The sequence below is a fragment of the Heterocephalus glaber genome, unplaced genomic scaffold (assembly GCF_053883595.1).
Source record: "Heterocephalus glaber isolate CG9 unplaced genomic scaffold, H.glaber_assembly_v1.0 deba00001444, whole genome shotgun sequence".
NCBI classification, from domain to species: domain Eukaryota; kingdom Metazoa; phylum Chordata; class Mammalia; order Rodentia; family Bathyergidae; genus Heterocephalus; species Heterocephalus glaber.
Genome location: NW_028258297.1, coordinates 21,860,508 through 21,887,444, shown reverse-complemented (window position 1 = coordinate 21,887,444; position 26,937 = coordinate 21,860,508). Strand labels below are relative to the sequence as shown.

At 38.4% G+C, this 26,937-nt stretch overlaps 1 protein-coding gene across 1 annotated transcript; it reads left to right on the top strand.

Moving 5' to 3' along the window:
* Strap (serine/threonine kinase receptor associated protein) lies at positions 1 to 26,494 on the top strand. The gene is made up of 10 exons (XM_004845818.4): positions 1 to 422; positions 1,054 to 1,189; positions 9,821 to 9,902; positions 10,577 to 10,649; positions 18,064 to 18,160; positions 18,796 to 18,933; positions 21,947 to 22,083; positions 23,698 to 23,847; positions 24,379 to 24,444; positions 25,927 to 26,494. The coding sequence occupies exons 1-10, from the start codon at positions 311 to 313 to the stop codon at positions 25,986 to 25,988; spliced, it is 1,053 nt and encodes a 350-aa protein (XP_004845875.1). The 5' UTR covers positions 1 to 310; the 3' UTR covers positions 25,989 to 26,494.
* The last annotated feature ends 443 nt before the right edge of the window (positions 26,495 to 26,937 follow it).

Below are 26,937 nucleotides of genomic sequence, written 5' to 3'. Positions count from 1 at the left end.
GTCGTCACTTCCGGCCGATACCGGTGTGGACGGTGAGAGTCGTGGCGGGGCCGGTTCTCCGCCTCTCCCCCTCCCCTACTTTCCTCCCTCCCTCCCTCTCCCTTCCTCGGCGGCTGTCGCCCGCCGGTGGCTGATTCCTCGGCCCCTCCCTAACCCCCTCGGACCCCGGTGCACCGGATTGGCCTCCCTTTCCTGTTTCCCGGCCCAGCCGCAGTGTGAGGGCGGGGGACCCTGTGGAGCCAGCGGCGCTGCCCAGAAGAGAAAGGACGACAACGACCCTGCGCTCCGCAGCCCGATCCCCGCCGCCGCCATGGCTATGAGGCAGACGCCGCTCACCTGCTCCGGCCACACGCGGCCCGTGGTTGACTTGGCCTTCAGTGGCATCACGCCTTATGGGTATTTCTTAATCAGTGCTTGCAAAGGTGAGCGAGGCCGCCGATCCGGGTCTGCGGCGGCTGGGAGTTGGGGGGCTCCCCGGGTCCGATGGGTGGTGCGGATCCTGGGCGATGGCCAGCCCTGGTTTGACTGGCAAGAAGGTCGTGTTGAAGACGTAGCTGGAGCCGGGAGGCGACCTTTCTGAGGCCTCTAAGGAGGATGAGTACCGTATTGCCCCTACTCAAGCCCGTCCTCATTTTTGGTGCTTCTCGGCAAGCCCGACTGCATCTTTTTAGTTGCTGTGACTATCTTCCAAGGATTTAGGAAAAGGAAAAATTAGGTTAGGTAGAGAGCGATGCCTTACAAAGACGTTCGTCTCATCGAATATTCCTTTGTGGTATTAGTCTCATCTTCAATTGGGAAATAAAGACTCACTTTAGATTGTTTTTGACGCAGATCTGTATTCCCACCGAATCACAAGTGCTTCCCAGGGAGAATGACAGGTTCAGCCCTTCCGTTCATTTATTTTTGGATATTCTGTAGTGATCCCCATGAGTGGGAACAGTTTAAACAACAAAAACGGTTTGCTGGTTTGCTGTTTTACATAGTCATTTTGTGTTTGAGTCTTAGATTTAAAGTAATACACTTTTAAATCCCTGTCTTTTTAAATATTTCTAGATGGAAAACCTATGTTACGCCAGGGAGATACAGGAGATTGGATTGGAACATTTTTGGGTCATAAAGGTGCCGTTTGGGGTGCAACATTGAATAAGGATGCCACCAAAGCAGCTACCGCAGCTGCAGATTTCACAGCGTAAGTGAAGCGGCTTTGTTCTCTGTGGATTGTACTCTGAAGTAATCAAAATGTTCAACCTCAGTTATTCACAAAATTCTGACTCCATCCTGGTTCAATGTGCTTCTCTGTCTTCAGGGATTCTCAAAATTTTTAGAGGTTGCTGGATGTGATGGCACACCCCTGTAACCCTAGTTACTCTGGAGGCTGAGACAGGAGAAGGCAAGTTCAAGGGCAGCCTGGTCAATTTAGTGTGAACCTGTCTTGGAATATAAAAGTCTGGGGATGTAGCTCAGTGGTAGAGCACTTGCCTAGCACTCCTGACACCCTTAGGTTCAATCTCCAGCACCCCACTACCACCACCAAAAAAAACGTAGAGCTTAAATGACTTAATCTACATGCCATTGCTTACAACCAGGAATCTGTGTTGTTACAGGCACTCCATATAACAAATGTTGGTGGTTGCTTTTACATATACGTCTCTGTATGTGCTCCTTAGTGGCATATGTTAATGGCCCAATTTGTATTAATTGACTTTATTTTTTTATCTCTCAATTTTTATTGTCATTTTAGATATGTTTAAAACTGTCCTAACCTTAACTACTCTTTATTTCCTAAGGTTTAAAAGATTGAAACTTGTTATTCTTGATGTTTGTTAGATCCATTTTATTTCCATTTTTAATTCTCCCAGTAAAATATTTCCTGACTTTAGTGTGTTTGCCATTGTGTTAGTACAGGGTCTTTTTGTTTTTTGAGACAGGGTCTCGCTGTGTAGTTCAGGCTGGCTTTGAACTCACTATATAGGTTGGCCTCAAACTCCAGCGATTGTCTTGCCTCAGCCTCCCAAGTACTGGGATTACAGGCAAGCACCACAATGCCTGGCCAGTACAGGGTCATTTTTAACTGCCCACCACTAAGTTCTTTCCCCTCTATTCCTATTTCATTACTGGTGCCAGTTGTCTTCCTAAAAACAAATCTGATCATGTTACTTCTCTGTGATCTTCTTGTCTTTCCATTGCCATTTTAGCAATCATGACCTGTGGGTGTACATTATCATCATCTGGAAAGCGTTTAAAATATTCAAACACCTGTATCTCCGATACTATGATTTAGTTGGTCTGGAGATGGAGTCCCCTTGTGGGTGTTTTTCTTTCCCAAATGTTTTCTAAGTGATGTACAACCATAGAATGATGGGCCTGGCAGACAGATTCTAGTTGTTTAGTGGCCTCATCCTGGTTCATCAGTGGCATCTTCTGGCACTGCATGGTGTAAACTCTAGTCTGGTGGTGCTAAACTTACTGGTGCCAGTACTGTTTGGGCTCTGGTTTTGTGTATATTATTAAACTGACTTGTAGTGACCCTTTTTCCCCTTTTGGGGGCACATGTCAGATTTTGTATAATTTTAATGTTTCTATTTCCTACCTGTGTTTGGAGACATTTCATTGTACTAGTGAAGGAAGTTCAAAAATTACTGTGCATACATATATTTTATTATACATAAGAGCCTGGAAAGTAAAATTGCTCTTTATTTTGGGGCAGTCTCACAATGTAGTTTGGGCCGGCCTCAAACTCTGCAAAGATCTCCTGCCTCAGCTCCCTGAGTGCTGGGATTACAGGCATGGGCTACTACACCTGGCTATTAATTTTTTTTTTAAACCAAATTACAGAGTAAGGAGCAGTTGTAAATATGTTGTCATTTTTGTTTGAAGCAAATTGAGCACACCAAGTTTAGTATGAAAAGATGAAAGCTAACTCTGGTAGATACAAGTCTATGGACTTATTGAAACTCACACCTATATATACCCCAATGAATTTTATTGTGTGTAAATTTAAATATAAATTTAGAAGTTTTTCAGTAGAAGTAGTACTTAACGCTATATGGGATTAAATTGGAGATAGTGAAAGATCAATAAGAAGTTACAAGTGCCAGTCTAAACTCTTGAACTTACTTTCTGTACCTTTGAAGAATAAATTGCTGTTATGTATAACTATTGGAGTGCTATATGTTCTGCACAGTTATGATATTACATAATTCTGATAAAATGAGCCATTTGGTTTTATGTAAGTCCTTGCATGGGAATATTCTCAGCCCAGAAGTTGCTGTAAATGTCAGCATGAATGCTGATGACAATGTACTCCTTTGATTGCTAATTATGAGAGATGAAAGTAGGAAGGAAAAGTGATTCTCAGACATGGCAGACTTAGTATAGAATGCGGGAAATGTTAAGACAAAGGTGTTCTTTCCCTCTTTCATGCACATATAATACTGGTAAAACTTTTGGGACCTTGATGGTACTAATTTTGCAGGTGTTGTTTAAAGGTTAGTGTCCATGTTTTTGTGAACCTGATCTAGTCCCTAGTTTATATTTGTCAAACATGTAACCTGAAAAATTTTTCTGGTGGGGCCAGGTGGTACATACTTGTAATCTCAGCACTTCAGAGGGTGAAGCAGGAGGAACACTATAAGTTTGAGCTCAAGGCCATCCTGGACTACGTAATCTCAAAAAAACGAACAAACAAAATTAAAAGCAGACGGACAAAGGATGGATGAATTACAGACCTCGATTTTGCTTTTGGAACACTTGTGTAGATGATTACCATAAGTTTAGCTTATTTTTTTTTTCTTTCCCCCCAAAGTTTTTCACTCATTTCAGTGAGAACATCATTGACAATCTTACCGATTATATAATGAATGTGGAAAATTGAATTAACATTAAACACAACTCTAGATTTGGTAAATAGATCTTTAAAATTTTTATTAGGCTAATTAGGTCTCAGTCTGATGGTGATAAGTGGATTTTTTTTGGTTTTGTTTTTGTACTGGGGATCGAACTCAGGACCCTGTGCTTTCAAGGCAGGGGATGGCACCACTGAGCTAAATCCCCGGCCCATAAGTGGATTAAGTGATATTTTAAATTAACTATAATTAAGTTATGAGTGTAGACTTTGCAGGCATTAGCATTAAGAGAGACAAGCTTTTGGATGCAGTTCTGGATTGTTAACCTCAACTGTACTGTAATCTAGCCTTAACAATGTTGGGTTTTTTTTGTTTTGTTTTTTTGGTACCGGGGATCGAACTTGGGTCCTTGCGCTTGCAAAGCAGGCGGCATTAACAATGTTAATTACATAAGCAGAATGCCTTGGCACCATCCTTTTGATGTTTTTCTTCTCATATTTTGGCAAAACTTATTAGGAAGGATGCTTGTGTCTTGGTAAAATTGGTGAAGACTCTTGTATATTTGACCAAATTGAATTGCCACCCCTCGGTAAGAAATATAGGGCAATAGCTTGGAGTCACTGGCCATGTGATAATTACTTTAAAATGGAGAGAGAAAAAGTATGAAGAAATGTGGCACTTTCAATACTTAACAGAATCTTGAAAATAGTCCAGATTTTATCTTGCTACCAGTGAAGCAGAATCTTTAAGCTCTCTCACAAGAGCATTGCTAACTAAACAAAATTACAGGTTTGAGGCTATGCATGTCAATGTTGTTTTTGTGTTTTTCTAAACATTTCAAGTCTTTTGCTTTGTATGTAGCATTAGAGCAGAAACACTGGAAACAAATGGCCCATGTTTGAGTATTTAGTCTATCATTTAATGTCTGTGTGACCTCAGGCACTGTGTTGGGTTTGTCCCCCTCAGTTAAGGTTTTAGGGGTGGCGATAGAGAGGAAAAGATGTAATAAGCATTGGCATTCGGTAGGCCTAAGTTCATGTGCTAGCTGTCTTGTGTATTTCCAGTTTGGCTGTGGGATGCTTTCTAAACTTTCTTATTCTGTAAAATGAAACTAAAATCTGTGAGGCTGTGGGAGGGACGGGGAGCTTTCTCCACTGTGTCTTTGGAGCGTAGCATGTGTCTGTCACATAGTAGGTGCTCCGTAAATGTAGCTGAGACTTAACCACTTTGTTTCTTTGGTGTCCTCCGTGATGGGTCAGGTGTGTGTATTCATGTGTGGTTATTCCCCCTCTTAATGATGTGGAACTTGCTGTGTTAGAACTTGCTCCAGCTAAGGAGTAGCTCCTGCAAACTTACAAGATAAGTCCTAGTTGGTATAAATTATTTTTAGGGCAAATCTCCTCCCCCCTTCTTAAATGTCATAAAAAACTCGTTATGGCACAATCACCGAAAGAGGAATTTTGTTCCTGTTTCTTGTGGAGAAAGTATATTCAGCTAAGCAAGTCGGTGGGTCAGTTCTAAACATGCCATGTGAGAGTAATTGTGGTATTTGTTTGAGTCTATTGATGGTTACATTGTCCCTGAGACACCATCCTCTTTATCTTTTTAGTCATAAAGCTAATGTTAACCTTACACCACGTGATCCTCTTCTGTCCCCTCAGAATCACCTGTGCAGACCTCCAGAGTAGAGAAGATTGCTGTCCTCTGCTCTAGAGAGTGCTTCAGTAGATGTGGAGTTGGGCCCAGAAATCTATAGATAATTGCTGCACTTTGTCCCCTCTAGATGTCAGTCGAGGCTCCGTCCCTGGTGTTATGGTGTTGAGAGGTGTTAGGACATTTAAGAGGTAATTAGGTCACGGGGGCACTGCTCTCCGGAGCTAATTAATGTTTTCCTCAAGAGTCTAGATCAGTTCTCAGGGAGAGTGGATTGCTCTCAAACAAGCCTGGCACCTCCCTGTGCTCCTTCCCCTGTGTCCACTTGCTCTTTTCATTTCTCTGCCATGACACAGCACAGCACAAGGCCCTCTTCGGAAGCATGTGCATGCGGGTGTGTGCTCTTGGACTTCCATACATGAGCCAAAATAAACGTTTTTTATTTAGAAATTACCCAATTTGTTAGTCAGCTTCTGGTCACTGTAACAAACAACTGAGACAATCAACTTCCTGAGAGATAAGATTTATTTTAGCTTTTGTCTTAGAGGTTTCAGTGGCTCTGATGCTTTGGGCTGTGGCAGCACTTCATGACAAGAGCACATGGTGGCCTAGTGAGCTTCGCCTGATGACCAGAAGGCAAAAGAAATAAAGAGGAAGAGGCCAGGGTGCTAGTCTCCTTCCAGGGCATGCCCCCAATGACCTAGATACCCCCATTAGGCTCCACCTCTTAAAGGTTTATACCTCTTCCCAGTATTGGCAAGCTCTGAGGACCAAGCCTTTAGCACATGGACCTTTGGGGGACATTCCAGATCCCAATGTAGCACTTGTCCTCAGGTTATTAGAGCAACAGAAAATACACTGTGACAGTAGATCTGCCTTTCTGTTGTACTGGGGATTCAACCTGGAGCCTTCTCACTGAACTACAATCCCAGCCCTTTTTCAATGAGTTAAGACTCACTAAGTTGTTAAATTGTCCAAGCTGGGCTCAGACTTAAGATTCTTCTGCCTCAACAGTAGATCTCTTTTTCTTTTTTCTTGTTTTGAGTTTGTTGATGTGTGTATGTACCCACACACACACACATTGGGGGCTGAACCCACTGCTTTGCATGTGCTGTACCATAACCCATGCCAGTGTTTTTTTGTAAAAGCCAATAGATCTGTCTTTTCTCTAGATGAGTTTTATAAATCAAAGGTGCTATTATCTCCTTGGTAACTTGGTGAACACATTATGGTAAATTGAGCCTTTTTCCCCTAAAATACTTTGTTTTACTAAAATTTTAAGTTAGTTAAGCAACCCCTCTTTTCTGATTTATGTAAGGTAGACCCAGTCTCAGGCTATGAAGCGCACTGAACAGTGTTGATCATTGCATGCAGGAAACTGATATGGGAGTTATCATTGGCTTTGGGAGATGGCAAATACTTCCTGAGTTGTGCAGAAAATGAGTGCAGTAGGATTCAGTTAATAAAGCTTCATTATCTTGATTTTAGTACTGCAGCCAGGTAGTTACTTCAGTTTATTGCCAGAAGATTGAATAATATTTTGGAAAACATTTATATTATTCCAGATTCTTTTTAGGACTCTATGGGCTCTTAAGGCCGTATTCACTATGTGAATGATGGAAATCTCTCAGTTAGTACAAGTGACTAGACCGTGATCTGTCAGAGAGTGCCGTGCCTCAGTACTTGTAGGGTTTCTAAAGAGCCAGAGAAGGCAGTTGATACACCAGTTCTCTGGTGGATCCTTCTGTGGTCACTCCAGTTCCTATCCTCACTGTTGAATGCACGTGGTCTAGAATTCTAAGATTTTAAGATGTTGTGGAAGATTATTTAATATACTCAGCGAAGAATATTACTTAGATTCTCTTGACAGGAATAACTAGGATAGAAATTTCAGGTTCATTTGATGCTTTCTTTACTTTTGATGATTTTGTCATCCCAATCCATGTGAACTCTTAGCATATCCATATAATTAAGAATAAATGTGACTTAGCCGTTTTCCTGTCACAGGGGCAAATACTCAACCCTCACAGCTTGAAGGAAGACAGGTTTATTTGGGTCACTTTCCAGGAGCTTCATTCCAAAGTCAGCTGGCTCCAAGGCAGAAACAGCATTGTGGAAGGGCCCAGCAGGGGACAGCTGCTCACCCCATGACTGCCAAGAAGGAACAGAGAAGGGAGGACTTAGGGTCAAGAATAGACTCTTCCAGGTCACACCCCTAACCTGACCCCACCTCCTAACAGCGCTTTCAGTGAATCCACTGAGTTCAGATGAATCCACCAGTAAGTGTTATGATCCAGTCGTGATCCAGTCTTGATCCAGTTACCTTCCACACATAATGAGACTTTTTTTGGAGTCACGATATATAAACAAAAAGCAAAATTAAGCACAGTAATCAGAAAGCAATGGTCATCCCCCGAGGTGAAGATAGAAGGTTGAATGGAAGGAGTGTATTTGATGACTTCTGAAGTGAGAGGAACTTTGGTAGCTGAGAATATGAAATTCAGACTTAGGAGAGCAATATGAACAAGGACACAGGAGCCTGGAACAAAATGTGTGACTTGTGTGAGGAATATTTGTAATTTGGTATGGCTAAATTCAGAAAAATAATACAAAACTAGGTTGTGGGAAAGTAGGTTAGGGTCAGAGTTGAATTGGAATGGGAGACGCAATAGAACAGGTTTCCTGTGCATGGAGAAGTGAACCCTTGAGAGTTTAGTAGTAATACTACACATGGTTGATATTTCTTTCAGAACACATTTTTCAGCCACTCTTAAGACATAAGTACAGTATATAATTTATATAACTTTTCCTTCTTAGGAACTTTTTGTGGGATTATTTTTTCTCTCCTATTTATGTGCCCTGAGTCTAGAATGAAATGTTTGGTTTGTTTACATGTGTGCATTGAATAAAAAAAGATAGCCCTTTGCTTTTCTCTGCTTTTTTCTCCTTCTCCCTTTGTGTCAGTGTCCACCATGTTCCTAAAAATAAATGTTGTGTCCAGGGATTTAGCTCAGTGGGTCCACCACCTGCCTTGCAAGCACAAGATCCTGAGTACCTAAATAAATAAATAAATGTTGGTTACATTAAAATGGAAACCTGAGTGGAGTTTGGTTTTTTGGTGCTTGGTTTTTTTGGTGTTATTGAGGCCTGAACCTAAGGGTATTCTACTGAGCTACATGTGCAGCTCCTTTTGAAGTAGTGGAGGCCACCCTTGAACTTTTGATCCTCCTGCCTCAGCCTCACAAGTAGCTGGGATTATAAGCATGCATGATCATGCCTGTGTTCTATGGAGCATTTTTTAATGGTTCTTTGGTATGAATGCAAAGTTTTCTGGTGTATTTTTCACTGACCTCTTATAATCTAAAATGAACTTATATTTAAGTTCCTTCTTTGACCTGTTTTATTTGGGGAACCCCTTCACAAACAGGTATCACTCAACTATTACTCCCTTGACATACACACACACACATATAATATATTTGTATAGACAGAACTAATATAATATATTTGTATAGACAGCATGTATTTTGGGGGAGGTGAGTCGGAAAACAAATTTAGAGGTTCAGATCCTCAATTTAGCATTGCATAATCAAAACTTGACACATTGTGGGATGGTAAATGGACTAGCATTTGAAAAATCTAAGCAGCAGTTTTGAGGAAGAAATGGGGAAAATGTTTTCTGCACTTAGTTTAAAATTTTATTTAATCTATGTCAAAATCTTTCACTCTGTTAGATTTTTAAAGAATTTCTTGGGCTGGGGATTTAGCTCAGTGGTGGTGCTGCCTGCTGTGCAAGCGCAAGGACCCGAGTTTGATCCCCGATACAAAAAACCCAAAGAATTTCTTGTTCTTTTTGTTTGTTTTATATACTCAAGTGAGTAGATTATGGGTTAAAATACAGCCAAGCATGGTGGTGCATGCTTGTAATCCCAGCATTCTGTGAGGCTGAGACAGGAAGATCATAAGTTTGTGTCCAGCCTGGTCAATTTAGTGATTTAGTGGGAATCTCAAAAAAATAAAAATGTAATGTTGGGGGTGTGGCTCAGGGCAGAAGCTCTGGGTTTAATCCCCGTTTCAGAAAATAAGTCCAATGGGTTGCTTCATGAGTCAATATACTTAAATCCTTCAGATCATTTTCATTACCAAAGAAAGTTAGGATAATAAGGCTTTATAATGAGGGATATTAGCAACAAAGGAGACTTGCAATTCATTTTTATAAAAGTTCACGTATCTAACTTATTTGGTAATAATCAAAATTACCATTATGTTTATCCTTTTAATATACTACTGTTGTGAAATATCCTTTTTATTTTCACTTTCAGCAAAGTGTGGGATGCTGTCTCCGGAGATGAATTGATGACCTTGGCTCACAAACACATTGTCAAGACCGTGGATTTCACACAGGTATGAGAAAATGGAATTCGGGCTGGGGATGTGGTTCAGTGGTAGAGTCTCTCCTGGACCTAGGATCAGTCCCCAGTAGAACACACAAAAAAGAAGGAAGATGAAATTTACTTCAGATAAACTGCTGTTACTGCACAGTATAATAATGGTTTTATAGTTGATGCTTTGTATATTTGGTTTGTATTTTTATGGATATTTGGTGTGTATTGGTTTCTGTTTATTTGGTTGTATATTAAACTGTGCAAACTTGTTTTTTCCTTGTTAATTCTGTGAGGCTTTTCAGTAGTCTGAACTCTTGTCTCAGTCCTCCACTGATCACAGCAGACATCTAAAAAATCTCAGATAACATTCCTCAGCTACTCTCAGAAGGGAGAAGAGAAATTTGGGGTCATCAGTGAAGTGCTCTGTGGGAGGGAGGGGAGAATTGAGACAGAATGAGAATTGGTGTAGTAGGTGGTATAGTGTAACACATTTAAACTGGGACACTTAAAGGGCTGGGTGGTTCTGAGAAGGCAGCTGTTCCTGCAGTGTTAGTTGATTATAGTTAGTTGATTATAAACTGCATCTCTGTGATGTTTGTAGCTATATTTGGATATTATTAGATATTGAAGAAATTTCAAAGAGAATTAACTATTGAGGTGGTTAATGTATTAACATTTTGTTTATGTTTCTAGGATAGCAATTACTTGTTAACTGGAGGGCAAGATAAATTGCTACGCATATATGACTTAAACAAACCTGAAGCAGGTAAATGTAATGTGTTCATTGGTTTGTGGTTTTATTTTAATTTTAAATAGCTTAGCTAATTAAAGGAGTAATCAAATTTGAAAAAAAAAATAGTCACAGTGAAGAAAGTTAAAACATAATCATACAGTATTAGTCACTGTTAATAGCGGTTTTTGTTTAATCTTTATTTTTGCTATGTAGATAACCATTTTAATATTGCTTATTTACTACATTACTCTTGTATAGCCTTCTTAGAATTTAAAAATGTATTATGGTAAAGTGTTTTTGTTACACTTAAGTGGTGTCACTGCCTTTGGTAATTTGTAGAATGATTATCTGTAGAAGGTGAAGATGGTAAGAATTTTGTGTGTACATGTTAAAGTGTTTAGTTGTGGGGTTTTTTCGATTTTTTTTGAGACAAGGTCTTGCCATGGAGCTCAGGCTGGCCTTGAACTCACAGCAAACTTCTGCCTTAGGCTCCTGAGTGCTCCCCACCACACCTGGCAAAGTGTTTAGACTTTTGAACCATGTGACTATATTAGCTGTTCAAAATAATCTTTTTAAATCTGCAATGATAATTTTTTTCTATAAACTCCTTAATGACTATGGCTCTTTTCCCTATGGGTATGTATAAGTGAATTAACCAGTTTCTCCTTAAGGCGGCTTTGGGCTATTTTATATATTTTAAATGTTTAAACCAGAATTATGCTAGATATTCCTATAGCTGCCAGTATTTTCACAGTGGTTTCTTTGAACTAATAAGCAAAGGTAGGAGTGCAGGGAGGATTTTGCTGAGGAATGAATGGTTAAATTGCAGGGTGAAAACACACAGGCTCTGTAAGGAGTTAAATAAACTGCTGGGCAAAAGTAGACAAGCTGTGAGAATTGAATGGTTAAACAAAAAGTTTAGGGAAGCATGTTGTGTCTGGCCATGTCCTTCCCCTTTCCCCAAGAAAAACTGCTTAGCCTTGAGACAGTTCCTGGCCCAGACTGCTTTTCTCCTGTTTTTCTCTCACACTGATAACCCTAAAGAAAAACCAGAGAGGTCTTGGCTTCAGGGCCTTTTTCTCCTGGGAGTCTCCTTAACACTGGGCCTTGCAGTGACTGAACTAAGTCTTGTCTCTGAGTAATCATTCATCCTCTGTGTTGCCATGGTCACACATAGCAACAGGAGTAGTGGAATCATAAATTTTTGGTAGTGCTAAAATCCCTTTTTATGAAGCATAAACACATTTCTATACCTAATCCCCCCCCATTAAGTTTATTGGTACATTTTAGGTATAAAATACAGTTACATACATCACTGGGTCTTGTACCATTACATGAGTATCTTGGTTCTTAATTTTTTTCCCCTTCCCCTGCCCTCCCTTCACCCCCTCCACCCTTCCCTATTTGCAAAGATTTTCTTTCCATTTTTTTCCTTTTCTCATATTTTTTCTTTTCCCTTCTTTCTCTTCCCCTACCCCTCCCACTTCCCCTGCTCCTTTAGACCTTTACTTCCTATTACACAGTATCAATTATACATTTTTAAAATTATAATATCAAGATCTGGGAGCCATTACCACAAATTTTATAGAATTTAAAAGGATATAGAAAGCATATTACAAAAATCTTTTTTGAAGTAAATTTGACAACTACTAAGAAGTACCTTGGAAGACAAATTAATGAAACTAACTCTGGAGGAAATATAAAATTTGAATAGCACCTATTAAAGAGAGTATATTCCTAGCTTAAAAACCTACCTATATGACAACAACAGGCTTGTATACATTTTAACTGATTAATCATGTCAAACATTTAAAGTAGAAAAAAAAAGGAACACTTCTTCCCTCATTTTAGGAAATCAACATTGTGCTAAGCCTAAAACTGGATAAAGATAATAGAAGAAAAAAGTATGAACATATATAGAAATTTGTTTAACAAAACAAACTCTTAGAAGTCAGATTTGGCAGTATGTAGAAAGTGGTTTATTATAGGGATGGCAGTGTTGGTTCAGCATTGAAAGATCCACCCCCAAAAGTCATCATTTTGACAGAGGAAAGGAAAAAGCCATATGATCCTGTCACTAGTTGGAGAAAAAGTATTGGACTAAATTCTACAGCTGCTCATGGTAAAAGCTATCAGGAGACTAGAAGTAGAACAGAACCTTCTCAATAGATTAAAGACATGTGCTCCATACTTCCGGCAAAAAAGATCTTATATGAACGAAGAAGATAACAATACTTTCTCCCTAAGGTGGGGAACAAGGGCAGATATGCCTACTCTTCATCTGTCCATTAAACTTTGAAACATAGGCCTAGACCAAAATAGTCTGGCAATAAAATGACACAATTAGGATAGTATTGGCAAGGTAGAAACAAAATCTTTATATGTAGATGAAATGATCATCTACAGAGAAAATACTAAGAAATCTCTAGGAGCCCCTAAAACTTGTATTTGAATTTAGCAGGATTAGAAAACACAAGGTATATATAAAATGTCAGGTCTGTGTATATGTGTCATAAATGAAGACTTGGATATTGAAATTTAAAAGTTATGTAGGAGTACAAAGGACCCAGATAAGTTAAAAAAAGAAAAAAAAAAAGACAAAAAACAGTGTTGGAAGATGTTTAGTACCTTATTTTAAGACTTCTTCTAAAGCTATAGTAATCCTGGCAGTGTTGGTGTAAGGAAAGACATATAGATCATTGGAATAAAACAGAGAATCTAGAAATAGAACCACACATATATGGTGCACCGAGTTTTGAAAGATTATTTAACATTAGGATTTTATAGAATATAAACTCAATTCAAGAGCTGAGGAAGAGACAGTGTTTTCAGCAAATGGCACTAGAACACCTGGTATCCGTATATAAAAAATTAACCTCAACCCTTTATTTCCATGCATAAAAATAACTTGAAGGTGGTCTATGAACCTAAATATGAAAGCCTAAACGTATAATACTTTAAGAAGAAATTATAAGGGAAAATGTTTATGTTTATGAATTTAGGATAGACAAGAACTACCTAGGATACAAAAAACATGATGTATAAAAGAAAAAAATTGATCAATGAGATTCCATCAAATTTAGAACTTTAAATGACATCATTAAAATGAAAAGTAGTCCTTAAACAGACTATATTTACAATACATATAACCTATGACCAGAATATATAAAGAACTCTTACAGCTCATTAATAGACAACCCAATTAAAAAGTAGACATAAGATGGTGATAAATAGCCAGTATAGCACAAGGAAAGGTGTGCAACTCTAGAATCAGAAAAATACTAATCAGTACAATAACAAGATTGAATTATACACTCATTAGGGAGATGAAGTTAAAAGTTTTAAAAGCCTTGTCTTGACTTTTTCTTTTTGTTGGATTCTCCCCCTTTGCGTTTAATTTGTCACGCCCAATGGATTCATTCTGCTGGGTTTCCTGGGGTTGTGATCCTCATTGTCTTTTCCTAGGGTATTGTCTAAAATTTTTTGGAGTGCTGGTTTGGTATTCATGAGGTTCCTGAGATGCTCTTTGTCATGAAAGTATCTTATTTCTCCATGAATTTTGAAAGATAGTTTTGCAGGGTACATTAATCTGGGTTGGAGGCTGTTTTCCTTTAGGGCTTGAAATACATCACTGCAAGATCTTCTTGCCTTGAGGGTCTGCATTGAGAAGTCTGCTGTGATTCTGATGGGCTTTCCTTTGTATGTGACTTGTTTCTTTTCTCTCACTTGTAGAATTTTGTTCTGTTGGGTTTGTGGAATCCTATTATATGCCTATGTGTAGATTTTTTTTGATCAAGGCTCTTTGGAGTCCTATATGCCTCACTTATCTGTATGTCAAGTTCTTTTCCCCTCCTTGGGAAGTTTTCTGCCATCACTTCTGTGAACAGTTTTTTTTTATGTCATCTGCACTCTCTCCTGTTTCTTTGTTGACTCCAATCAGTCTTATGTTATTCGTCTTTACATGGACTAGCAGTTGCTGGATTGCTTTCTCGTGGTCCCTTACAATTTTAAAGCAGTTTTTCTTTTCCTGGTCACTAATTACAATCTTATCTTCTATATCTGAAATTCTGTCCTCATATGCGCTCATTCTGCCGTGTAGACTTTCAATGGAGTATTTAATCTCCTGGAAATGTTTGCATCTGTTTTACAGATTCCATTTGTTTCCCATGTTGGGATTCCATCATGTTCCTCAGCTCCTCTATTTTTTTATCTGTGTCCTCTCTAGATTTATTAATCATGTCTTGCACTATGGGCACAATCTTTGCTGTTATGTGAGAAATTATTTCTGATTTCATTTTTTCCAGATCCTCTTTTGTTGCCAGTTCAGAGAGTCCATGTGGTTGAGTATCAGATTGTTCCATCTCCTTTCCCTTTGGGGTTGCTGTAGGTGAATCTGAAAGTCTTTTGTTTTTGAGGCCTATTTACGTGTCTTCTCATTTCCATGGTGGGGTGGGGGCGGCAGGGAGTGTGCGGCTCACCTCTTCTGCCCTAGAAGTGGTGGAATGGCAGCAGGGGAGCCTCCTCCTGGGTGCTGGGATTGGCTCACCTCCTCTGCCCTAGGAGCAGTGGAATCTATACCTAATTTCTACTAGTGAACACTGGCAACTAACATTATTTCTTCTAGTTTAACAGAAAAAGTGATTCCAGGGGCCGGGGATTTAGCTCAGTGGTTCCGCTGCCTGCTTCTCAAGCACAAGGTCCCAAGTTCAATCCCCAGTACCAAAAAAAAAAAAGAAAAAGTGATTCTGTTATATTAATATGAAGTTTAAAAATTACTGATGAGATTTAACTGCTCCTCAGTACCATTTTCATGTATTTCCTTTTTTATGAACAAATTACCTATTTATACCCATTGTCCATTTATCTTATTGGTTGTTATATTCTCTGTCTTAGTCACTTTCCCATTGCTGGGACAAAATACCTGACCATCTACAACATAAAGGAGGAGATTTATTTGACTCACAGTTGCACTGGGTTCACTTCACAGGTGGCTTGGTTCAGGGCAGAAATGGCATGGTGTTAGGCCATGGTGGAGGAAACTGCTCACCTTGCGGCAGCCAGGAAGTAGAGGGGGAGGGAGAGAGGAGTCAGGGACAAGAATATACCCTTCCAGGGCACTCTCCTGTGACCTACCTCTTCTGACCAGGCTCCACCTCTGAACATGTGAGACTCTTGGGGGACATTTTAAATCTAAACCATATTATCATCTTAACTTTTCTTTAACCTTCCAGGGGTAGGGATCAAACCCAGGGCCTCACACATAGGCAAGTGCTTTACTGCTGAGCCATATACTCAGCCCTTTCTTACTGTTTTTTAGAGGTTATTTATCACATTTTAATTTGTCATTTGCTTTTAAATTATGTTAGTAAGGTTTCATGGCTTATTTTTTTTTAAGTTTTGATGGTAAAATCTGATACTGTATGAATTTTTATTGTATACAAATTGTGGATGTCTTCTTTCTAGTGTAAATATTTATCTCTATGGTATTAAGGATTTTCTATATATTTTTTATATATATAGTAAATAGACTTTTGGCAATTATATATTAGTTGCTATTATCATGAGCATTTATTACTTATAAATATATAAAATTTTAAAATGATGAGTTAAAAGTACATTGTGGGGGGAAAAAAGTACATTGTTGTCTAGGGATGTAGCTCAGCGGTAGAGCACTTGCCTGATGTGCATAAAGGCCCTGTGTTCAGTTCTCAATACAGCCAAAAAAAAGGTTTTTTTAAAATAATAAAAGTGCATTGGAAATTCTCTTGAAGTACCTTCCATTTCTAAAGTGCAGGAACATATTATACTTAGAGATTTCTTATTCTCCATTGGCATCTAGGAGTTTTCTGCATTCTTTTTTGATAGACTAAGGCCAAAATGTTGCAGAATGCTTTGACCCCAATCAGTGAAATTGTCCAATAAAGCAAGGTAGTTCAGGGTTTGGGTGGGCGTTTTTTTCATTCTTTTACCTTTCCGGAGGCAGAGGAGCAAGGTAAGCAAGGTCTCTCAGTGCAGCTCAAGCGGGCCTCACACTGGCATCCCTCCTCTCCTCAGCCTCCCAAGTGCTAGGACTGGAGGTGTCTACCACAGCCCCTGCTTTCAAGGCTGCTTTTTGAAAGTTGCTCTTCCACTGGGCCGGTAGTAGAAGTGATAGCAGTTAGATGTGTGTGTATTAGCTACATCCCCAGTCCTTTGTTAATTAAAAATATTGTAATTTTGAGGACAGGATCTTGCTAAGTTGCCCAGGCTGAGCTTGAACCTGTGATCCTGCTGCCCCTGTCTCAGAGTACTGGGATTATAGATGTGGGCTACTTCACCTGGCTTATATGTATATTCTTATCTGATCCTCACAGTTAAACTGAGATATAGTGGCTGACATTTATTTTGTTTATAGAGAAAGGAATATAGTTTCCATTTTGTTGTTAGATAAAGGGATATAGTTTTCAAGAAGTTATGTAATATGCTATAAATCTAAGTAGTGTGGAATGGCATTGTGTTTAGTATCTGCATTTGACCAGAGATGATAATGAGGACTTTTTTGGAAATCTACAGAGACAGCCCCTTACAGAGACAGCCCAGATCATCCTCACTACTGTGTTATAATTTTTTATTTTTATTTTATTTTATTTTTTTTAAGGAAAAAAGCACCTGCATTTTATTAGTATTCACAGGCACAGGGCTCAGAACAGGCTGGCTGGAACCTGGGATGGAACTGAGGCGGGGTCACTGCAGGCACGGCTGGTTGGTTTTGGGGTGGCCAAAGTGGAGTAGGGAAGAACCTGGCCCCATCCGAGGAGTCTCAGCCTCCTGTCTCTTCTATTGTGGCATCTTGGGCTCAGAGTGATTTCATCAGTGTCAGTCAAGTCCCACAGATGCAACTGGTGCCCTCCGTTTGCCCATGTAGCGGCTCTCCTCAGAGGGTGGTTTTTTGTTATTATTGTTGAAGCTTTCCTCTCTGGGATTGTTTGTGCTGTTTTTTATTTCTCTTTTCTCCTCCATCTCCTACTTTGCTCTGTTTTTTCCTATTAGTTGCTACCAACAGTGGCTTGCATAAGAGTCCCAAGTCAGAGATAGTAGGAACAGCTCAGGCCTCCCTGTTCCTTGGGTTCATGTTCTTGTGAAATTATGCCACATTAGTTATTTTAATTGTTACTGCATTGTGGTATAATAATGCTTTTGAATATTGTCAGTTGTATAGAAAATTAGTGTTGAGGGAACAAGTAGTATACTCAGCTATGTACAACCAGGATCATAGTTCTTCAGTTCCTTGGCTTTTGGATGAATTTTTGTACCAGTGTAGAAAAACTGATTAACATTGAATTGTGCTGGGCTTTGAAAAGTTGCAGTCTAATTTAAAATATACATTTTTTTATATATTTAAATTGTTCCCATATTGCTCAGCTTAAAAAATTAATTATTAAAATATTTTAAATTCTTTCATCTTAAGAACCTAAAGAAATCAGTGGTCACACTTCCGGTATTAAAAAAGCTCTATGGTGCAGTGAGGATAAACAGATTCTTTCAGCTGATGATAAAACTGTTCGGTAAGTAATGTCTTTTTAACTTAAATTTGAAAAATGTTTTACCTTAATAGTTCAAATATCCTTTATAACTATTTGGTACAAAAAGTTGTTTGACATTAAAGTTTAAAATGCACATAGGTCATATTTATTTGGAGCTATCCATTTACTACTATATACATAGAGTAGAATTCAGGAGAAACTTAAAACTGACACTTTGTAACAGGTATTCTTAACCTAGGTGTGTGGATAGGTCGGCTAACAGGAGTTCATGAAACCCATAAAATGCTATACACAATTCTGTGTGCTGACCTTTGATGTATTTCTCTGTGAAAGGACATAGTCACCAGATTGACAAAAATAGTGTTAACAATGACGATTTAGAAAGATGCTAAATCTAATTAGATTAGGATGTGTCTCACTGACATTGTTTTGCTAAAGTATTAGGAAAGTAATTTAGGAATGGAAGTTGATTTCACTAAAAATCTATTGAATATTTTGACATTTTATAGGAATTAGAAATTTTTCTATATCATTTGTAATTTATGGCGAAGTAAAAGCTGTTTTACTACAATTGGGATTATTCTATCACTGATTATCTGTAGATAGAGCTTAATGAATTCTGAATTTTAATATTACCATATTTCCCTTTTTTGTAGCCTTTGGGATCATGCTACTATGACAGAAGTGAAATCTCTGAACTTTAATATGTCTGTTAGTAGTATGGAATATATTCCTGAGGGAGAGATCCTGGTTATTACTTATGGACGATCTATTGCTTTTCATAGTGCAGTAAGGTAAGTCCAAGAAGCATATAATGATTATATTCATTGTAGGGAATTGGTACATGTACATATCATATCTACATTTTTTTTTTCTTCTTCCCATTTTCTTTCTTAACAAAGGGCTATTTTTTTAAAAATTGAAGGGCATATGTTTTAGCTTTTTGTTGCTGTCACAGAATATCTGAGAAAAAAATCAATTCAAAGAAAGAAAAATGTGTTCTGGCTCATGATTTCAGAGGCTTCAGTCCATGGTCTCTTGCCTCCATTGCCTCTGGAGCCATGGTGAGGCAGAACATCATGGCAGGGAGCATGCGGTAGAACAAGTGGCTAGGTTCATGGCAGGACAGGAGGTAGAGAGTGCAAGAAAGGCACCAGGGATAAGATACTCCCTTCCAGAGCAAGCCTTAAGTGGCCTTCTTCCTCCAAGTAGGCTCCACCTCCCAGTGATTTTCCCACCTCCTAATAATGCCATCACATTATGAATCCATGATGGACTCACCCATTGGTGAGGTCAGAGTCCTCATCCAAGCCCCACCTCTGAACATCAGTGCACTGGAGGCCACGCCTTCAGAACACAAACCATAATGAAGACAAATTGGGATCTATGCTATTTAATATGGTAGGAAATATTTAAGAACTTGGTATATGTTAATCAAAGGAGTTAATCACATTCCAGGTATTAAAGACACTTACTTGTAAAACTCAGCAAGTTCTGAGTTGTATTTTTCTTAAAACCAGTTTTGATGTTGTAATTGATGTTCTTTATAAAACTACTGTGATCTTTTCATTTCAAAATTTTCAAGAGACAGTGACTTTTCTATTTCTAATTATGAGCATACCCTAGTGAACTGTAAATAAACTTAGGTTCTGTGACTTTGCAATATGGTAAATGTTGTTAGGAAATTTGGAGATAAATCAAAATAAATACACCCACAGTCTTACAGCTAGATTTCAGAATGTTAATGGTAATTGTGTATTCTGCTAGTGTTTTTTTCTTTTTCCTTGTTACAAGTGTATATATTTGTATGGTTTTTCTTCTGATTTTTGTATTTTTTTTTATAATTACTAGGCCCATAATAAATATAATTTTTTATTTAAAAATATTCTAAGCCATTAAAAGTTCTTTGAAAACATTTTAATAGCTGTATTGAATTATATGCTTTACTGATGATGTTTTAGATGTGTCTTGGCACATCTGTGTCCTCACAATGAAGTCCTTTCAGTAGGATTGTGAGTTCCAAGAGTAAAGGAAGTTTTAGGTTCATTCTTATGTATGTATGTATGTATTTGTTTGTTTATTTATTTATTTATTGGTACTGAGGATCAAACTGGGGACCTTGCGCTTGTGAGGCAGGCGCAGGAACCACTGAGCTAAATCCCCAGCTCTCAGGTTCTTATTTATACATGGTACTTAATTGATTTTCATCAACTTCTGCCATATTACATTCTGGCTGTAGCCCTAACTATTTATCTAAAAGGAAACTTGCAGAGCCAGGGTTCTCTGTATAGGAGGAAGGAAGAGAAGGGAATAATGTTGTTGGCTTCTGTTTTGTTTTGTTTTGTTTTTGCAGTACTGGGTCTTGCACCCGGGGCCTTGTGCAGGCTAGCCAAGTGCGCTAGCTGAGCTGCATCCCTTTTTATTTTATTTTGAGACAGGCTTTCACTAAGTTGCCCAGGCTTGCCTCCAGCCCTCTATCCTCTTACCTCAGCCTCCTGATTAGCTGGGATTATAGACTTATGCCACTGTGCCTGGATCTGGAACTTTAAGATTGTAAAGAGTTTGTATATCCAGATGGTGAATTGATTGTACTAGGATGCTTTTGCCTAGAGCCACCAAATTGTACAGCTGTGTAAATGCTCATTCAGAGCTAAGGTGTAACCCTGCTGTAGACTGTTAGCTCAAGCCTCAATCCTGTTTTGGTAGCAGAGCTTGATTGGCCTGTTGAATATGCAAACATTTCAGCCATGAATTGGCATTCAGTGAGACTGAAGAAATCATGGCTGATTTTAATTTTCATGCTTTGTAGTGTGTGTTGATGGGAATAGGAGGGAGGCATTGAAGAGCTGGAATGTTACAATGTTTTGTAATGTTTAAGATAGTCCATGATCTTTCTAGGTTGAACTGGAAAAGAGATGTCCAAATTATAATTTATTTTCAGGTAATGATATTTTCAGGTTATATATTGATTTTTATTAAATAACTCTTTAAAATTTAGTTATTGTTTTACTGTCTGGTAGTAAAAAGCTGTTTTTATATTTCATATTTTATGGCTTTTTATTGTGTAAGCTTAAACCCTCAACAATTGAGAATAACATACAAATAATTCTTTCTATTAATTATCTACTCTAAAACATTTTTTTTACAAAGATAATGCATACTTGTTGTAAAAAAATTTTTTAAAACACTGAACTAAATTTTTTTGAGATAAGAAATCCCACTATAGGGCTGAGGATTTAGCTCAGTGATGCTGCCACCTACCTCGGAAGCACAAAGTCCCGAGTTTGATCCTAGGTACCAAAAAAAAAAAAAAAGAAATCCCACTATAGTACCCATGCTATTTTAATTAGCGAAGATGCTGATTTCTAGGAATAGTTTTGCCTTGTGTTTGTTTGTTTCTTTGTTTCTTTGTTTGAGACAGAGTCTCCCTATTCACTTCAGACTTGAACTCACTATGTATCCCAGGCTGGGCTTGAACTGTCAGTGATTCTTCTGCCTCAGCTTCCCAAGTGTGGGAATTACAGGCATGGGCCACTATGCCTAGTGTGACACAGGATCTTTTTAAGTTGCCCAGGCTGAGCTCAGACCTTTGATTCTCCCACATCCACCTCCCAGAGTGCAAGGGTCACAGGCTGGTACCCCTGCACCTGGCCCCTTCTGAGCTTTTTAAAATATTGCTATCTTGGTTTCATTAAATGAATATTGAATTGTCCTTTGAGTTTCAGAATCTAGGAACAGTTTGAAAAGGTGATTATTTCCTTATTATTATTTGTACAATATTAACGTTTGTAAATACTTTTTTTCTAGTTTGGAGCCAGTTAAATCCTTTGAAGCACCTGCAACTATCAACTCTGCATCTCTTCATCCTGAGAAAGAATTTCTTGTTGCAGGTGGTGAAGATTTTAAACTTTATAAGTATGATTATAATAGTGGGGAAGAATTAGGTGAGTTGTCCTCTTCTTCTACCACAAAATTATGTGGTTACCTTTATGAAATGTTCAGCTCCGGTAGTTAATACCTCATTTATGTATGTATGTAACATGTCGAAGGCAGCTTTTGCAGCTAACTGAAGCTTGTTGCTTAGAAATGCAAAAATAAAAATATTTTGTCCATTTAGGGTAGAAAATTTTATAGACCTATGAGGAAAGTGTGCTGAACTGAATATTTACTTTTGCTTTGAACTGAATTTCACTTGTATGAACTACAGTGATATTCTGAGTGTCATACAGTGATCTGCAGGCTTTATTGAGGGGCTTCATATGTTAATGTCACATTAAGCAGATGCTAGGAGATTGTAAGAGTCTGAGTTTTGCTATTATTTTTGTGATTTGTTTGGGGAAGAGTTGATGTAGGGTTAATTTAAAGTTAATTCTAACTTTAGATTTAGATGATGGACCAGATAGTTCAAAGAGTTAGGTATGGTTCTCAGTACCTACTTCCAAAGTATATTTGCTTTTGGTTCAGAAGATCTGGTTTTCATAAACCTTTTTATCTATAAGCTGACACTTTTTAGTTGGTTTCTGGCCTGCTTTACGACTTAACTAAATCTGCAACATGTATACACAAAAAAACAAAAGACACCTGTATGTTTTGCTTTTTGGGAAGAACTGATGGACCAAGTGTATTTTAAAATGTTGGGTCACGTTGAATCCTTTCTGAAGATGAGTGAATTAGAGCTGGGGTGTGTGCCTAGCGTTTGCAAGGCCCTGGGTTCAGTCTCCAGTGACCCCAAAAGATGAGAGAACCAATCTGAATTATCTGCCTGGGAGCTGAGGCAGGCCACAGTTAGTGAACGTTGGACTTCCTCGTTTTTATTTTGTTTTTGACAGTGCTGGCAAGTTACCCCAGCCCTTGAGCTTGCTAAATGCTAGGTAAGGGCTGATAAGCCCCAGCCCTTTTACTCTCATAACTTTTGTATTTTTTAGTTGGACAGAGATGAAGGATAATCAGGAATATTGGGCCAATAAAGCATTAGAATATAAATGAGCCAGGGTCATAAATACGGATATGACTTAAATAGAAAGTACTCCAACTCTGAATGTTTTCTCATTAGATTCTGTAGCTTAAAATATTTACGGACCAGCATGGATCCTGTATCTCTATGGTCTGTGTGGCAGAACAGTGAGTAAACCCTACAAAGCTTGGTTGAAAATTAAGAAGCAGAGTGTGAAAAGCGCCATCTGGTGGCTCTCTATAGTCATAGGAAGAATTGGTTCCTCAACAAATAGGCCAGAAGTTTTGAATATGGTAATTGGGATTGTACTTTATGGGGTTTCTGTTGACTTCCCTTCAGTAAGACATGAAGCCTCATTTTCCTTCTAGAAAGACAACCTGAAACTATGTTGCATGCTAGATTTGAAAAGGGGTGATCTTAGGGGAAAATGGTAGGCAGTGATGTGACACCTGGTAATGGTGATTAACTAGGTACAGTTCTTTGTATTTGCACTTAGGAATTTTGCCTTTCTCCAATAATATGGACAGTATTTTCTTTCATATATCAATACTTAACCTAATGATTAAGTATTAAATTTTCTAATAGCCCTTGTTTTGTTTTTCAGAATCCTACAAAGGACACTTTGGTCCCATTCACTGTGTGAGATTCAGTCCCGATGGAGAACTCTATGCCAGTGGCTCTGAAGATGGAACTCTGAGACTGTGGCAGACTGTGGTGGGAAAAACCTATGGCCTTTGGAAATGTGTGCTTCCAGGTAAGAATGTATATTCAGAGTTACAAAATTAAAATGCATAGCTTTGTATCATTTTTTTTCATCAGTTCTGTTTCAGTGTTTCTGTAGATGTGAAATTATGTAATTGTAAGTAACAAGAAGCCATGATTATAAATTGGCCACTATGTTCTTCTGTTTAGGTTTCTTTGTTGCACATGTTATTCTACTAAATTTTAGCTCATTTGTTGAAGGGAATGAACTTAAATTCATAATTTTCTAGGAAGTTATGTAATGAATTCACAAGTAAATGTACCCAGTATTTGAATAAGGTTACTTTAAGGTAGACATGTTTTTAATTTTTAAAAATTCCCTAGTTACTAATCCCAGAGCAGTTGTAGTATGAGCCTAAAAGGTTTTGAAGACAAACTTTTAAAATCAGTTACTAAGAGTTGTTCAAGTTATAATGTATTGATGTAAGAGTCTTGTCTTTACTCTTCTTGTTTATTAAATGGTAGAAATTATTTGTGACATAATAATTCATGAAATCTATCATCATCGCTTTTGTTTTTGTAGAAGAAGATAGTGGTGAATTGGCAAAGCCAAAAATCAATTTTCCAGAGACAACAGAAGAGGAACTAGGTAAATACAAATCAGTTGACTTTTATAAGAATCCCGGGGGTCTTAAAATTGAAGTGCTATGTGAGTTTTACTCATTGACAAAAGAAGTATATTAAATATGAACATATTGAATGGAAAGCTTAATATTTACATGGATTTCTTTATAAGCTAAATATGTAATACTGTGTGGTAGTAGGCACTGAGGTGGTGTGGAGATGAGTGGTGCAGTTTACTCTCACAGAACTTGTTAAATTTAGACAGATGCTGTTTAAGCAGATTCTTTAAACAAGTTACGACAATTATGAGAGAATCAGAAGGGTTCCTGGAAAAGCAACATTTAAAATGAGACCTGAGGAGGTGCTGGCATGATGGGCATGTTGGGAGGTGTGTGTGGATAGGGATGGGCTGGAGAAATTCATGACAGGCAAAGAACAGAAACATTCCTTGAGGCTCAGGAGTAGAAAGGACCGCAGCACATGAAGAGCTGGAATCACTTTACTATGGCTCCCGGCTAAAGAACAAGGAGAGTCAGGTGCAGTGGCGCACACCTGCCAGCCAACACGTGGGGTGCTGAGGCAAGGGGATGGCTGGGTGTTCAGGGACAGCCTGGGCTCCACGGCGGGACCTGGCTCAAAAAAACAAGTCACTCAATCAATCAAGAGCAAAATGTGGCGAGAGAGCCTAAGCCACGAGGGTTTATTGTATTATGGCTTGGGGAGCTTTACACTGAAGCAGTGAGAAACCTTTACATGTTAAGGAGGAATAACACTAAATTTAGATTGACATTTTAAAAGATTGCCTTGGCTGTGGTATGGAGAGAGAGTTGGACAGGGGACAAGAGTGAACATAGACCAGTGTGGGGACATTGATAGTCCAGATGACCAGACACCTAGTTTTGAGTAAGGGAGTGGCAGTAAGAACAGAAAAGGGTGGATGGATTTGTCACTAGTGGTAGAATTGGTAAGAGTTGATTTTTTATTACATGGCAAGATAAGGGCGTGATTGGGGAAATTTCAGATGGGCGACATGAAAGTGTGTATGGTGATGTAGGGACAGTTAGGGTGGGGTTTACCATAGTTGTTTTGGTTTTGTTTTGTTTTGCTTTGGTTTTTTTGATAAGTACCTTTTTCCAAAAAAACTTAATGTTCAATGGCTAATTTTTTTATTTGAATGTCATTAAGTATTAGGATTTGAACTACTAAAGGAGAGGTCCAGATCTTTCAAAGACATGAGTTGAATGCAGCATTTATTGGGTAGTCAAAGTCAGTGGACATTTAACCTGGAAAGAGAAAAATGTTCGGTTAAATGATGATGTAAAAGCATTAATGCAGAACATAGTCAGCTCTTTCCTCATGCTTTTTCAGTAGCAATTGCAGTTGCTGTTCCACCACCACCACCAGAGTATGCTTTAAAAAGTCATTTTTATTCCTTCATTAAACAGAAACATAGATTTGCTTCTTTCCTTTATTAAATTGACTAATGTGCTTTTGTTTTTCCTTATAGAAGAAATTGCTTCAGAAAATTCAGATTCCATTTATTCTTCAACTCCTGAAGTTAAAGCCTGAGCATCAAGCATGTGCCACAGAGAGTATATCATTTATGGACTAGAGGAGCAAGCAGAGAAAAGCATCAGCCTTCAGAGTTACTCTGCTTGCCGGCAAACACAGCAGTAAACAGCGGGAATAGGAATTAGCCTCCGAGCAGGAGCAGCTGACTCGGTGCAACCTGTGAGTGAAAACAGCATCAGAGAAGGCAAGGTGGGGGCCAGGCTCTTGTAGCAGCAGCCTCTTGGCTTTTTAATGAATACATGCAAGCCAACATCCAATTTGTGTCATTACAGTTAAATTTCTTGTAGCTTTTTTTGTTATTATGGAGAAGAAAAATATATTTGCCTATTTTTCTGACATTTCCCTTAAAGCAGAATGCCTTCTCTCTCTCTTTTTTTGCTTTAGTTGTAAAGAAGAGGGAATACATGATAAAGTAACTGGTTTGATTTCCCTTGTTGTACACTGCTTCTGAACATCCAATTATTTTTAGTTGTCTCAAATAAAATGCCTTTAAAATGAAACAATGTTTTCTTTCTTTGGGGAAAAACTAATAGATTGAATTTTATAAATGGACATAGCTAGAAAATATTTCTACATTATAGCCACAACAGAAGACAGTTTGATTATAGACTATGGTAAACATTGTTTTAGAAAGGTTTTCTGTACTGCTAACATAGCAGAAGACAACGGTTGTAGACTGTACTAAGCAATTTCCTAACTTTGAAATTCATTTGCTTATAGTGTTTGGAATTTTCATGTCCTTTCCTGGAGTTGTATTTACCTCCCCCTCTTCCACTGGATAGAAACGCATGACCTGTGTTTTAAAACAATGACTGATTTAAATGATGAATGATAGTTATCAGAGAATAGAATCAAGCAATTAGAAATCTAAAAGAAATCTACAGTCCCCCCAAATCTTATAAAATTGAGTGCTCATCAGTGGGCAGTGTCGCCTCTGTGTGTGAGG